Source organism: Cyprinus carpio, chromosome B3 (genome assembly GCF_018340385.1).
Source record: "Cyprinus carpio isolate SPL01 chromosome B3, ASM1834038v1, whole genome shotgun sequence".
Lineage (NCBI taxonomy): Eukaryota > Metazoa > Chordata > Actinopteri > Cypriniformes > Cyprinidae > Cyprinus > Cyprinus carpio.
This window is the reverse complement of record NC_056599.1, coordinates 4,965,288-4,981,148: the sequence shown is the minus strand read 5'-3', so window position 1 is coordinate 4,981,148 and position 15,861 is coordinate 4,965,288. Positions and strand designations below refer to the sequence as shown.

Sequence of the window (15,861 nt, the reverse complement as noted above, 5' to 3'; positions counted from 1 at the left end):
ATCAGACATATTTAGAACAAAAATCATTTGATGACATTTAAATACTATATTTAAGGATCACGTGTAATGAAGCCCCAAAATATTAAATCATTGTTAGAAGAAGTTTTTAATCAATTAAGATGTAAAATATAGTCACTTTTGCATATTTTCATAAGTACAGGTCAGAATAACTATGTTGTTTCATTTTTACATAAACGTGTTATGCTGAATGATGATGAAATATTATTTCACCTTTATTTTGACGTTTTCACAAAAAAAAAAAAAAAAAAAGAAACAGACACTTGCATTTAATTGATTTTCTGTGTGTATAAAATCACTTTTTTAATTCCATTTGATGCAGAAACTAAAAATTTGACATCTGGACCCAGTAAGTTACAGATATATTAAAAAAAAAAATTATATATTTTAATTTTGGCAGATCAGCTCCACCCACAGAAATTACATCATCATCCGTGAAGCTCCACCCACAGTAATCACATCATCAGTGAAGCTCCTCCCACAGCAATTCAGTAATAAATGCAGGGATATCTCCATCAGTTTACAAGTGAAGAGGAGCATCAAATCATCAGGAAGAGCTGAAATCTGTAAAGACTGAGTTTATTAAAGAGGACAGAGAGAAGATGAGAGATCCAGAACCATGCAGAATCAAACACACTGAAGATACTGAAGAACTAACAGGTTTGTGTCTATTTTTCATAACGCTGATGATTATAAAGTTTTGCTTGTTTTGGTTTGCTAAGAAAAAAAAATATTGAGCTGTATATCAGGCTTTATTTTTTAAGTCCTTTTACTTTTTGTTTGTTTGTTTTTACGATTTAATGAAAATTTACTGTTTATACTTTTGTTTCAGAGGTGATTGAAGATAATGAGGAGAAAGAAGAATTGAGTGAATTTGATGTCAAAAGTGGGGGAAAACTCAAACAGAGAGGTTTTAAGAAAAGAAGAGCCAAGAAATCTTTCACCTGCACTCAGTGTGGGAAGAGTTTCATACAAAAATATCATCTTGATGTTCACATAAGAGTTCATACCGGAGAGAAACCATTTACCTGCACGCAGTGTGGGAAGAGTTTCACACAAAAATATCATCTTTATGTTCACATACGAGTTCATACTGGAGAGAAACCATTTACCTGCACGCAGTGGGGAAGAGTTTCACATGCAAATATCATCTTGATGTTCACATACGAGTTCATACTGGAGAGAAACCATTCACTTGTGATCAGTGCGGGAAGAGTTTCTCACACTCAACAACCCTTAAGTATCACATGAGCATCCACACTGGAGAGAAGCAGCACACATGTGATAAATGTGACAAAACATTTTTGAGAGCTTCGGAGCTGAAGAAGCACATGAATGTTCATCTGAAGGAGAAACCACATTTATGTCATTTGTGTGGAAAGAGTTTTACATTACTACAACATTTGAAAGAACATCAGAAAATACATACTGCTGTGAGAGAGTACATGTGCTTTGAGTGTGAAAAGACTTTTACTACAGCAAGGAATTTAAAACTGCATGAGAGGATCCACACTGGAGAGAAACCTTACAAGTGTTCACACTGTGACAAGAGATTCAGTCAGTCATCACATCTGAAAACACATGAGAGGATCCACACTGGAGAGAAACCATATCACTGCACTGAATGTGGGAAGTGTTTCAATCAATCATCTTCTCTACACTCTCATACAAAAAATATTCACAATAAGTAGATCATCTTCAGATCTGATGAGCGTTCTGACCAAATGTGACACAATAATGAATCAAGCAATAAAATATCTTCCAGATAAATCTGTCATTACTTATGAACTGTTCACTGTTTAAACTTTAGATAATGTTTCTTTGTCAATGTTCACCTTCATCTTCAAAACCAGCAGATTCAACTCTGAGATTCAGATCAACTCAAAGTTCCTCCCCAAAGAACAATGTCAAAATGTTACATTATTGTACATTATTTTGCTTCATGATATACTTGATATCATTTTTTTAAATGACTATGAAAGGGTGTCTTAAATTAGGCTAAGTTGGTATATTCATAACAAAACCATTACTTGTCTCTTTGGATATTTTTTTTTTAGTTTTGTGTAAGAGGATGTGTTATTTTGCTATGTCCCATGCACTGTTCATTAAATTTAAATGAGAGTAGAATATAGTCAAATCATAAAATATATTTTTTTTTTAAATGTTCTCTATTATTTTTTTTTAATTATTCGTTGAACTCAATTTGAGTGTATTGATCATTTGGTAATAAAAATGATATTTCTATTTAATAAAAAAAGAGAAGAGTTTGTCTGTATCCCTCAAATGGACGTCCACCCTGTTGCTTTTCCTAAGCTTAACATGTCCACCCTGTCGGCATAAAACATGCCAGAAGTGATTAGAATACAGTAAAATATGTAAGTTTAATGTGAAAGGCTATTTGTTTAATGTTGGGAATTTCCCCCTGCCTATTAAAAAATAAATAAATAAAAAGTGTCATATTTACAAACAGTTGCAAACATCAGACGAACATGATAAACATCAGATGGATGATGATCATGAATTTGAATGGAATGATCACTAAATATTGTATCACAATGTATCAATATAGTAGGATATTATTTTTACTGCAACATTCACACCATTAACATTTTATCACATAAATTAGGCAGTTTCACCATTTCCAAAATTAGCACTGCATGTTTCATTTTAAATGTACATCTCAAGGATTCTTGAGAAGCATAATTTATCAACAACAGAGCACATGTCAAGGGCCTGAAATCCAACTCCTGGTAAAATTATACTCTATTCAGGTTCAACACATGGAAATGTAAAACATAAGACACTGAGTTCAAAAGCTCAAGATCTGACAATAAAGGAATCTGGTCACATCACTAAGTACACATTACACTGAATATCCACGGCATTCACATGAGGATGCATCTTCAACAGCAACACATTCCTATTGAAGCCAAATAAATTAAATAAAAAAATAGTTCAAACGCACAAACAATTCTCCTCATGTGACCTTACTCTTTGGTGGCCATGCTGATATACCACAAAGATCGAAACGGATTCAAAATGGCGCAGAAGAAGTTAAGTGATGTGGCTGAGGAAATTGATGACAATAAAAGTTACGTTGGACTTCCTCAAAACACAGCTCACGGAGGTGAAGGAGCAACAGATCCATATTTTGGATTTGGTGAAGGAGGTCCAGTCTCTTCGCATCCAGAATGCGGAGATGGACACGAAAATAGTGCAGCTGGTTGCAGATCTCGCACAATATTCAAGGATGAATGACATCATAATAACCGGGCTCACGGTGAAACCCTGATCATATGCTAGAGCGGTAGATGCAAACAGCAGGGATCCAGCAGCATGAGATTGACACCAGCTCGACAGAGCAACAAGTGGCGAGCTTTCTACAATCAAAAGGAATTGATTTGGATTGTAATAATGTTGAGGCTTGCCATGTGTTGCCGAGGAGGAAAGTCGGCGATATATCTACTGTCATCATGAGATTCACAAACAGAAAACACAAGATTTTGAAGGAAGGAAAAAAGCTCAAAGGAACAAATGTTTATATCAATGAGCACCTCACAAAGTACAATGCAGACATCGGGAAGAAAGCCAGGTACTTGAGAAAAATGAAGAAAATACAACATACATGGGTTCCCAACTGTAAAGTGTTTATAAAATTAAATGGAAGCCCAGAAGATGCAAAGGTATTGGTGGTGAGGGGTAAGGAACAATTGACTGAGTATGAGTAATCAAGGTTGTCAGGCTACTGGAATACGAGGTAAGACGACGGACACAAATACTCAAATAAGACATTCATCTGAAGCAGAAGATATAACCAGTCGGGAGTTGCAAAAATTTTAATATACTGATTACATAAGTTTAGATTCGGAACATGATATTGATCCAGACAAGAACTTTTTTACTTGTGCAAACAAAAACTGTGGCTACTATACAGATGAAATGCACAATCAAATCAATAAAGATGGTAGACTCTCCATCATACATATAAATAGTAGAAGTCTCTATGCAAACTTTGAAAACATTAAGAACTATTTGCATAGTTTGGCACAACCATTCAGTATAATTGCTATATCTGAAACATGGATGCATAAGGGAAAAAAAGAAAAATTTGAGTTGGATGGATATGATTTTGTACACATGGACCGAAAATATGAAGCAGGAGGAGGTGTTGCATTATTTGTGGACACTAATTTGAGACATAGTGTTGTGGAGGATATGAGTTTCATTGTTGAAAATATATTTGAATGTTTAACAGTTGAGTTTCATAGAGAACATAGGAATAACGTGATTCTAAGTTGTATTTATAGAAAACCAGGCTCATGTGTTGAAAAATTTAGTGAGTATATGGAGGAAATGTATACCAAAAAAGCTAGTAAAACAATCATTGTTTGTGGTGACTTCAACATAGACATGCTAAATCCAAATAACCATAAATTGACAGAAAATTTAATTAACACAATCTACAGTTTGAATTTGTACCCTCAAATCACTAGACCGACGAGGATAACGACCCATAGTGCCACATTAATTGATAAAATTCTAACAAATGAAATCTTTAGTGATGCAATAAGTGGAATATCAATAAGTGATATCAGTGATCATTTGCCTGTATTTACAGTGTTTGAGAGCGATTGTAAGCCTCATCAGGAACAATTAAGCAAATTCAAAAGATTAAGATCAGAAGAATCCTTGAATGTTTTTAAGAACGATTTATTGGTACAAAAATTGGGACAGTGTATATGATAAGAGCAATGTACATGATGCCTATGATAAGTTTATGAAAACATAAAAAATGTATATGATAAAAATTTGCCCACTGAAGAAAATATGTACAAGTTCAAAGAAAAAAGGACATCCCTGGATTACAAGGGGACTGAAAAATGCAATTAAAAAGAAGAATTTGCTTTATAAGGAGTTTTTTAAACAAAGAACTAAAGAGGCGGAAAATAAGTACAAGAAATATAAAAATAAATTGACTAATATTTTGAGGAAAACTAAAAAAGATTATTACAATAAATTAATAGAAAATAAGAAATCTGATGTGAGGGAAATGTGGAAAATATTGAATAAAGTAATAAAAAAATCTTCTGGTCAGTTAAGTTATCCTAAATATTTTAATATGGGAGACAAAGACACGTATAATATGACAGAGGTGGCAAATACTTTCAATGCATTTATTGTTAATATTGGGAAAAAGCTGGCAGAGAATATTCCTGACCCCAGAAATGATCATTATGGTTATTGTTTCATTGAAAGAAATGTAAATTCAATGTTCCTTTCTCCGGTAGAGGAAAGTGAGATAATTCAAAGAATGGTAAGAAGTGGTAAGAAGTGTTACTGAGGCCATTTCAAAACCTCTTTTCACTAAATTAATACAAACAAATGATCACTAAATTAAAAAAAAATTGATGATGTTTGGTAATGGTCGAAATAATTTGCAAATTGAAACAAAGCTGGATGGAGTGAACATTGAAAAGGTTAAAGAAATAAAATTTTTAGGAGTCATAACTGATAAAGTGAATTGGAAACCTCACATTAGTCATGTTAGGAGTAAGGTGTCAAGGAGTATAGCAGGAAAAGATTTAAAGAAATTATTTTTGAACGTCATAATGAAGAAGGGAAATGAGTTGGTTAAGCTAGAAATTTTGTTGCTAACATATTGTATAAATGTATGAAGATATATGTGCTTGTGTTTTGGAAAAAAGTGGATATTACTAAAGGAAGTAAACTGATGTATAAAGAAGTTTGAAAGAGGGGGTGGGAATTAACAAGTGTTAAACTTCATCCCACTCCTTTTCAAGCAGAGGTGAATTTTAGTTGTTTGATTATCAATTTTCTTTCGATTATTGTCTTATGTTGTACATATTGTACACTTTTTATTGTATGCATGAAATAAAAAATAAAAAAATAAATAAAAAATATTCTGTCAACACCCATTCACACCAGGAAAAATAACTATAACCATAAAATTTTAATTGCCACAACAATCGACGCTGACTGAATGAGGGAAGGAGTCCGTGTTGCCAGGTCCCAGGAAAATTTTCAGCCCAAGGCTTACTAGTGATGTCCGATTTGTGTTCGGTATATTTATAATTCTGTGGAACAGGAAGTCATGGCTGGACAATTTCATGCTCCTAGTCACTCCTAAAATGAATATACATTAGAGATTGGTTACTCATAAGAATATCTAGGGGTGCCAATAATTGTGGCCAACATACATTTGAGAAAAACATTTAACTCATTACAAGATTTCCCTTCCACTTTCAATTGTTTTTACTTTTAATGAAAGATTAGAAGTTTGTGATTTTTTTTTTTTTAGATCAAAAAGATAAACAATATAGATGTATTTTCACAGCCGCTTTTGCTAATATATACCACGGGTGCCAATATTACTGGAGAGCACTGTAAATTAAATATCAGTCTAAACATTGGTTTAGACTGATAATATACCAAATATGCTATATGAATTATTAAAAATATATTCTGTGCATGTACACAGAATATCATTTTAGTATTTTCTATAGCATATTTGGTATTTTTTATCACTGCCTTCATAATGTATTAATAAACTGTATACCAAATTCAGACTTTTTATAAAACTGTCTTAGTCCATTAATTGAGTGTTTTCTTTCTATGGGGGATACGCTTAGTGCAATTTACAGGGTTACGTTCATATTCTGGGATATTCTGCTTGTCTGTGCTTTATTAATAAGGTGTGTACTGAATTGAGTTATCCAGTGTTTTACATTAAGTGTTTCAGAATGTCCCAAAACCATCTTGATAAGCATGCACTGATTATTCCGTCCAAGTTCACAATAAATCTCTATGAACCACTCCATTGTGAACATATGGAGCTGTATGAACCATTACAATCTGTAAAGTAAACAGGAAGTGTTTGTCTGAACTCAACTGTTTTTTTTTGTTGTTTTTTTAAACTAAACAAATAAAAAACCTTGAGCTCAACTGGTTTTGAAAAATTCCCTCGCAAAACTTTTGTGTTCTGTCACAAAGTTTCTTGAGGGAATGCAAGCGTTTTGCGAGACAACGCAAAATAATCTGGAAAATATTTTTTCCTCCCACCCCAGATTTTTTCACTCACTCATTTTTTCATCTATCTATCTATCTATCTATCTATCAATCATCATTTTTGGGTTTGGTGTAAAAACAAATATTTTAAGAGTGTCCTTCAAACTGAAACACAAATCAATTTAAGAAGTTCATTCATTCATTAACTCAAATCCCTGGCAAACTGTTCCTCACTGTGGATTCCCGGAGGTTTAGAGGATAATGTAATAGCGTCTGGCTGCAGACCAACACTTGCCCTCTCAAACACCTGTGCTTCCGCAAGTGACAGCACTTGCAATGTGCTGACATTTATTTAATTTTTATTTACTTTTCTTTTTAATGCAAATACATTTATTTAAATCATTTTTAAAATGAATCTCTCAATATTTTATACAAGTAGCCAGGTGGTGAAGACAAGAAAAAAAAGAAACAATGTCACCTGCACTCTCCGCTACCTGCGACATAGACACAAATCATGCATGCTGCCAATGAAGACAAGATGCTGTGGTGAAAAGACTGAAGGTGTTCCTTAGCAAACGCTATTGCAGCGTTAGTGAACCTATGAAAGGACACATGAACCACATCAGCATCTTGTCCTCAACACACAAGACTTGTGATTTTGTGTCTGTTTTTCTTACCTTCACCACCTCACTACGGTTGTGAAATGTGGAGAGTTTCATTTATTAATTTTTTTATAAAAAGTAAAATAATTAAAAAGTTATAATAATAAAAGCTATATCTTGCTGTATCTGGCCAGTTGTTTGTTGAGAGTATTTTATTCTAATATTGTATTCATCACTATTTCCTCTCGGTGTTGTGATTTCTTCCTCCCTGCAAAATAATTCATCTCAAAAGCATTTACTGATTTCATGATTGCAGAATGTTACAGATCAATGTAAATCACCAGATTGTCAAATCAAGCCACCTTTATTTCTAGAATGATTTATACAATACAGATTGTGTCAGCAGCTTTACAGAATTAAACTGGAAAAGCTTGTGCTGATAATGCAAGAGGAAACTAGTCCCCAGTGATGTCTATATCGTCCAGCTCAGTTCAGCTCAAATAGTGTCTACAATCCTGCCAGAAATTAAGTGACCCAAACTAAAGACAAAGACAACAGGCAAGGAACCAACTTCCATCTGTGGCAGAATGGAGAGAGAGTGAAAAAACACTTGTGAGAGAGCGGGTTCAGTCAGGGGGTCAGTTCTCCTCTGGACAGAATGTGGATTGTGTGAAGCTGAAAAACCCACCAGATCTTCTTACACAGATGATCTGAAGAATAACAACAGCAGCAGCAAACACTGCAAATAAACTCAACAATAATCACAATCACTGCAGGACAGATGTGCTGACAGATGATAGACAATCAAGAGGGAAAAAAAAAAAATACAGATTCAGTCTGTTAAACTGGAAATGAAATAAAAGATTAAAAACAACAAACAATATAAAGACGTGTGTGGTTCCTCAGAAGTCAATAGGACTGTTGTGATCCTGTCTGTTAGTTCAGTTCAAACATAATAAACATACAGTATAAACCAAACATCATCATCATTAGATCATACTTGAGCTTCACATCACAGAAATGATGAATGAACTTCCACTGCTTCATGAGTTCATCATTGATTATCATGTTATTTTAATCTCAAGGTGTCAGGAGAAACATTTACCGTCTGAATAGAGCCTTTGAGTTGATCCGAATCTCATTATAAGACAATTGAACAGAATATGAAACTCATAAAAAAACACTGATATCATTTATATCATGAAACAAAATGATATACAAGAATAAAACTTTCTGACATGGTACTTTGTGGAGGAAGTCCACCTTTGAGTTGATCTGAATCACAGTTGAATCTGCTGGTTTTGAAGATGAACTTTATTCACTGTGAATACTTCAGATAAACGTTTCTATGTCATGTCACTTGTAATGAGAGATTTATCCAGATGATATTTCACTGCATGATGCATTATTGTGTCACATTTGGTGAAGACACAGCATCAGATCAGAAAAAGCTGGATCTGAAGATGATCTACTTACTGTGAATGTTTTTTATATGACTGTGTAGAGAAAACTGAATGATTGAAACTCTTCCCACATTCAGTGCAGTGATACGGTTTCTCTCCAGTGTGAATCCTCTTGTGTGTCTTCAGGTTTCCTGACTGACTGAATCTCTTGTCACAGTATAAACACTTGTATGGTTTCTCTCCCGTATGAACTCTCACATGTGCCGTAAAGTGTTGTTTTAGTGCAAAACTCTTCCCGCATTGATCACATGTGTGCAGTTTCTCTCCTGTGTGGACTGCCTTGTGTCTGATCACGTCTTTTGACCAACTGAATCTCTTGTCACAGAGTGTACACTTGTATGGTTTCTCTCCAGTGTGGATGTTCATGTGATCCTTAAGGTTTGCTGATTGTGTGAAACTCTTCCCGCACTGATCACAAGTGAATGGTTTCTCTCCAGTGTGAACTCTCATGTGAGCTTTAATTTTATGTTTGAATGTGAAACTCTTTCCACACTGAGGACAGGTGAAAGATTTCTTGGCTCCTCTTTTCATTAAATCTTTCTGTTTGGTTTGAGAGCAACTCAAATGTTGTTCTCCAGTTTTGACATGATTATTCTCATCAATTTCACTCAATTCTCCATTCTCTTCATTTTCTTCAATCAACTCTAAAATAAAGGTAAAAATGGTTGATTTTCAGTAACTCCCAGTAACCCTGATGTACCATGATTTAAAAAAAAAAAATTATAATATTGTAGACAATTGCTATACAAAATTTTGGACATTATTGTATTTTTTTTTAATCATACACCTCTGTAATGTTCCATGAAGCAAGTACATTGATCTTCAAATTATGATTTTAAAAACATTATAGACACAAATCCCATGTTTCTTTAGGGAAAAAAAAAAATTAAATATGTTTGATCAGCTACACTATTATCTAACAGAAATTTTGTTGATGAATGAAGAATGAAGAATAAACACAAACCTGTTAGTTCTTGAGTATCTTCAGAGTGTTTGATTCTGCAGGGTTCTGGATCTCTCATCTTCTCTCTGTCCTCTTTAATAAACTCAGTCTTTACAGATTTCAGCTCTCCCTGATTGTTTGATGCTCGTCTTCACTTGTGAACTGATGGAAATATTCCAGCATTTATTGTTGAACTGCTGAATGTGTGATTGTTGTGAGAGGATCTTCACTGAACATGAATTTCTGCGTGGAAGAAGCAGATTTACATTTACATTTAATCATTTAGCAGACGCTTTTATCCAAAGCGACTTACAAATGAGAACAGTAGAAACAATCAGATCAACAAGAGAACAACAACGGTATACAAGTGCTATGACAAGTCTCAGTTAGTCTAGCACAGAACAGGGTTTTTTCTTTTTTTGAATATGATAGACAGGAAAAAGAAAAGAGAAAAGGTAAGTACTAGTATTAGTTGGTTAAGTGCAGGTGAAAAAGATGAGTCTTTAGATGTTTTTTGAAAATGAGTACAGACTCAGCTGTTCGAATTGAGATCGGGAGGTCATTCCACCAGCTGGGAGCAGTCCAGGAAAAAGTCCATGAGAGTGATTTTGAGCCTCTTTGGGATGGCACCACAAGGCGTCGTTCACGTGCAGAGCCCAAACTTCTGGAGGGGGCATAAGATTGAACTAATGAGCTTAGGTATGTTGGCGCCGTGCCAGTGGTCGTCTTGTAGGCAAGCATCAGTACCTTGAATTTAATGCGAGCGGCTACTGGTAGCCAGTGTAACCTGATGAGGAGAGGAGTAACATGAGCTGTTTTTGTCTCATTGAAGACAACCCTCGCTGCTGCATTCTGGATCAGTTGTAGAGGCTTGATAGAACATGCAGGAAGGCCCGCCAGGAGAGCATTACAATAGTCCAGTCTGGAGAGGAGAGAACAAGAGCTTGGACAAGAAGTTGGGTGGCTTGCTCTGACAGGAATGGTCTAATCTTCCTAATGTTGTATAAGGCAAATCTACAGGACCGGGTCGTTGTAGCAATATGGTCGGTGAAGCTTAACTGATCATCCATCACAACTCCTAGGTTTCTGGCTGTCCTGGAAGGAGTTATGGTTGACGAACCCAGCTGTATAGAGAAGTTGTGATGAAACGATGGGTTAGCTGGAACCACCAGCAGTTCAGTCTTAGTAAGGTTAAGCTGGAGGTGATGGTCATTCATCCAGCTAGAAATGTCACTCAGACAGGCTGAAATGCGAGCAACAACCGTCGGGTCATCTGGTTGGAATGAGAAGTAAAGTTGAGTGTCATCAGCGTAGCAGTGATAGGAAAAGCCATGCTTCTGAATGACAGATCCTAATGACGTCATGTAGATGGAGAAGAGAAGCGGTCCAAGTACTGAGCCTTGAGGAACCCCAGTAGCAAGTTGTTGTGACTTAGAAACTTCACCCCTCCAAGACACCATGAAAGGTCTATCAGAAAGGTAGGAGTTAAGCCACTGGAGTGCAGTACCAGAGATGCCCATCTTTCTGAGGGTGGATAGGAGAATCTGGTGATTAACGGTGTCAAAAGCAGCAGACAGGTCCAGCAAAATGAGTACTGAGGATTTTGAAGCTGCTCTTGCCAGTCGCAGGGCTTCAGTAACTGAGATCAGGGCAGTCTCAGTTGAGTGGGCCACTTTTGAAGCCAGATTGGTTGCTGTCCAGGAGGTTGTTCTGTACAAGAAACATAGAGAGCTGGTTGAACACAGCTCATTCAAGTGTCTTTGCAATGAATGGAAGAAGCGATACCGGTCTGTAGTTTTCTAGAAGTGCTGGATTTAGAGATGGTTTCTTAAGAAGATTGCTTAATAAAAAGGCTGTTAAAATAAACTTAAAAAATAAACAATTAATATACAATACAATAAATTAAAAAAGTGAAGGTATACCAGAAGAAGAAATCGCTTGAAGGAGGTGAGTGGGGATCGGATCAAGTGGGCAAGTAGTAGGATGACTGGACAGGATAAGTTTGGACAAAATCAATACATCAGTTAACTTAGTCATTTTTAAGCAATCTACACATTTAAGCTTTTATGTAAGCCTTCTATCCACAAGAGCTCAAACTCACTTTTTTTAAGCCCAACTAACGAAAATGAAATATTAAAAATTGTGAGATATTGCAAAGGAAAAAAAAAAAAAAACGGTAGATAAAAATGGGTTCGATATGTGTATAGTTAAGGAAATAATGTATAATATTGTTCAGCCTTTTACCTTCATTTGTAATCAGTCATTCAAAACCGGTATCTTTCCAAATGAAATGAAAATAGCCAAAGTTCTCCCGTTACATAAAGATGGTGACAATCATTTGTTTTCTAATTATAGACCAATTTCTTTGCTTTCTCAATTCTCCAAAATATTAGAAAAGTTATTTGTAAAAAGGCTGGATAATTATATAGAATTAAATAATATTTTAAGGGAACAAAAATTTGGTTTTAGAGCACATAGGTCCACAACAATGGCAGTTATTAATTTAGTTGAAAATATTACACAAACAATAAATAAAAAAAACAGTACACAGTTGGATTTTTTTTTAGATTTACAGAAAGCCTTTGACACAATAGATCACAATATCATATTACATAAATGCAAAAGTATGGTTTTAGGGGGATAGCACATTCTTGGGTTGAAAATTACTTAACAGATAGGCTTCAGTATGTACACATAAATGGTGTAGATTCTTAATTGCAGAGAATAAGTTGTGGAGTTCTGCAAGGCTCGGTGTTGGGACCGAAGTTATTTTTGCTCTTTATTAATGACATTTGTATGGTGTCTGTTGTACTCAATTATGTTTTGTTTGCTGACAACACCAATGTTTATTGCTCAGGTCAAAATCTGGAAGAGTTGGTAATGGTAGTAGAGAGAGAACTGTACAAACTAAAGAGCTGGTTCGACTCAAATTATCTTTGAATTTATCTAAAAAAAAAATCATGGTATTTAATAATAAATTGATAAAAAATGATATTAAAATTAAAATTGAGAATAATATATTAGAAAGAGTTAATTACATTAAGTTTTTAGGAGTGATTATAGATCATAAAATGGCATGGATATACCATATACAAAATGTTCCAAAAGAAAATATCAAAAACAACTGCAATTTTATATAAATTGCAATATATTTTGAACAAAAGTGCATTATATATATTGTACAGATCTCTCATCACTCCATATTTAACATATGGAATAGAAATCTGGGAAATACATATAAATCTAGAACTACTCCAGTTTTTCTATTACAAAAAAGGTCATCAGAATAATTACACATTCTCCATATAATATCCCCAAATGAATCCTTTGTTTACCCAGTTGAAAATTAAAATTAAATTAAAATTCTATGACTTGGAAGATTTGTATACTGCTAAACTTGTGTATAAGGCAAGACAATATACCCTCCCTCAGTCCTTGCAAGCTATGTTCAGCTTGAGAGACAGTAATTACGACCTTAGAGGGACATATATTTTTAATACGCCATATTGTAGAACCAATTTGAGAAAAAACTGTCCATCAAATAAAGGTGTTCATCTTTGGAATAGCTTTCCTGATGAGTTAAAAAAGGCTAGTTCATTAACACAGTTTAAAATACTTTATAAAGGATTGGTAATGAAAAGATATACTGAATAGTGATGATAATGTTAATAGCAATAATAATATTGCTTCTAGTTCTTCTAGATTTACATTGAGAATATCCTATATTGTCATATTAAATTAATGTCAATTAGTGCTGTTTGTGTGGTGTTAAGGGTAGGCATAATAAGCTTTAGCTTTTTGTGTTTTTATATTTTTTATTTAGTTATTTTATTTTGTATGGTTATGTAGGTGTACATGCATATGTACAAGTTTCATGCTTTCCTGTGCAAAATGATACAAATGGAATTTTGCTTGTTGTCCAAAAAAGACAAATAAATAAGAAAAAAAGGTAAGTGAAGGAGATGTCTTCCAAATTCTATCTTTTGAAGAGATCAGAGCCTTACAAAAACAGTTTTGACTCTTTGTAAATCATAATATTACTATATTAAAATTAACAGCATTGACACAAAAAGCACATCAGTTTAAAATGCCATTCAATAACATTGCACTCACATATTCACACATTCAGTGCATTTCTGTTGTCTGTCTTTCTATTGTCAACATTTCTATTGATGTTTTAGCAGACAGTGTGTAGAAATTGAAACAGTAATCCTACTGTAGCCTAAAACAAAACTGAATTTTAATGTTTCCCGTGTTTATAGGCTATTATAAATCTCTTCCTATGTATAGATTTAAAATGTCCCACATGACACAATATGAAATATCAAGCAGTATCTATACTTAATTTTAACCATGTCAAGCGTGACAAGTTTTAGGTTCAATATTCATAGGATATTCTTTCCCCTACCCTTGTACCCACAGAGTTGACAGCCTTAACAAAATCAATACCACAATTAGTTTTAACAATACGCAGTTATTTTATGATGACATGAAACATTCAATCAAAACCGCTAAAGCGCATTATCTGCATATTTATACCCTAAGAATGTTTTGATTAGATTTAGTTTACGTTTTTAAAACTGTTACTGGAATTTGTAGACGGTCCCTTCAGATACAGCTATGATACAGCTATGATACAGCTTTGATACAGACATGATACAGCTTTGATACAGCTGTGATACAGCTATAATACAGCTGTGATACAGCTATGATACAGCTATGATAAAGATGTGATAAAGATGTGATACAGACGTGATACAGCTATGATACAGCTATGATAAAGATATGATTCAGCTATGATACAGCTATGATAAAGATGTGATACAGATGTGATACAGACGTGATACAGCTATGATACAGCTATGATAAAGATGCGATACAGACGTGATACATCTATGATAAAGATATGATAAAGATGTGATCCAGACGTGATACAGCTATGATAAAGATGCGATACAGACGTGATACAGCTATGATAAAGATATGATAAAGATGTGATCCAGACGTGATCCAGACGTGATACAGCTATGATAAAGATGCGATACAGACGTGATACAGCTATGATAAAGATATGATAAAGATGTGATCCAGACGTGATACAGCTATGATAAAGATGTGATCCAGACGTGATACAGCTATGATTCAGATATGATACAGCCGGCGGGGAAAGCTGCAGTAATAATTCTGATATCGTTTCATAATCAATATCCCTTACGAGACATTCAGTAACAGCAGCATCCCTCCAAACAACAATCAGTCAGACGAACAAACAAAAACACAAAATCTCTCAGGTGTTACCTCACGTGCTCATAAGTGTTTATGTCAGCAAACACACAAACAGAGCTGTACTCGATGAAACCAAGGCAGAAACGACCTCATATATTGTTGCATGAATAACTGTGTAAAATCATGTTTGAAATGCCGTGAATTGCTCACCTCTCCTCATTATAGTCTCAACGCTGCGTCGAAAGTTTTGATGACTCGCGGAGGGACGGATCGAGTCCCGGGAGTGAATTTCGAGAGTGGACGGCGATTCTTCTTCTTCTTCTTCTTCTTCTTCTTCTTCTTCTTCTTCTTCTTCTTCTTCTTTGACGTTTAATGGCGGATGGCAAACCAGCTTTGGTGCATATTCCGCCACCTACTGGGACGGAGTGTGAGGCGTTGATATCAGAGGAGAAACAGACCCTACCTTTCTATATTTTCTTATATAACTTTGTTGCTTTAAAAAAAAAAAAAAAATACCCAGACCTTCATATACTTTGATAGAACTGTTAAGTATAGTCGGCAAAGTTAAAGAATTTATGCCAAC

At 34.7% G+C, this 15,861-nt stretch overlaps 1 protein-coding gene and 1 pseudogene across 1 annotated transcript; one reads left to right on the top strand and one right to left on the bottom strand.

The window, feature by feature from the left end:
- The first annotated feature begins 491 nt into the window (after positions 1-491).
- LOC109070853 lies at positions 492-1,783 on the top strand (annotated as a pseudogene).
- Positions 1,784-8,397: 6,614 nt separating this feature from the next.
- LOC122136729 (gastrula zinc finger protein XlCGF49.1-like) lies at positions 8,398-15,635 on the bottom strand. The gene is made up of 3 exons (XM_042721278.1): positions 15,489-15,635; positions 10,074-10,295; positions 8,398-9,753 (listed from the first exon to the last, which is right to left on the bottom strand). The coding sequence occupies exons 2-3, from the start codon at positions 10,129-10,131 to the stop codon at positions 9,119-9,121; spliced, it is 693 nt and encodes a 230-aa protein (XP_042577212.1). The 5' UTR covers positions 10,132-10,295; positions 15,489-15,635; the 3' UTR covers positions 8,398-9,118.
- Between the last annotated feature and the right edge of the window lie 226 nt (positions 15,636-15,861).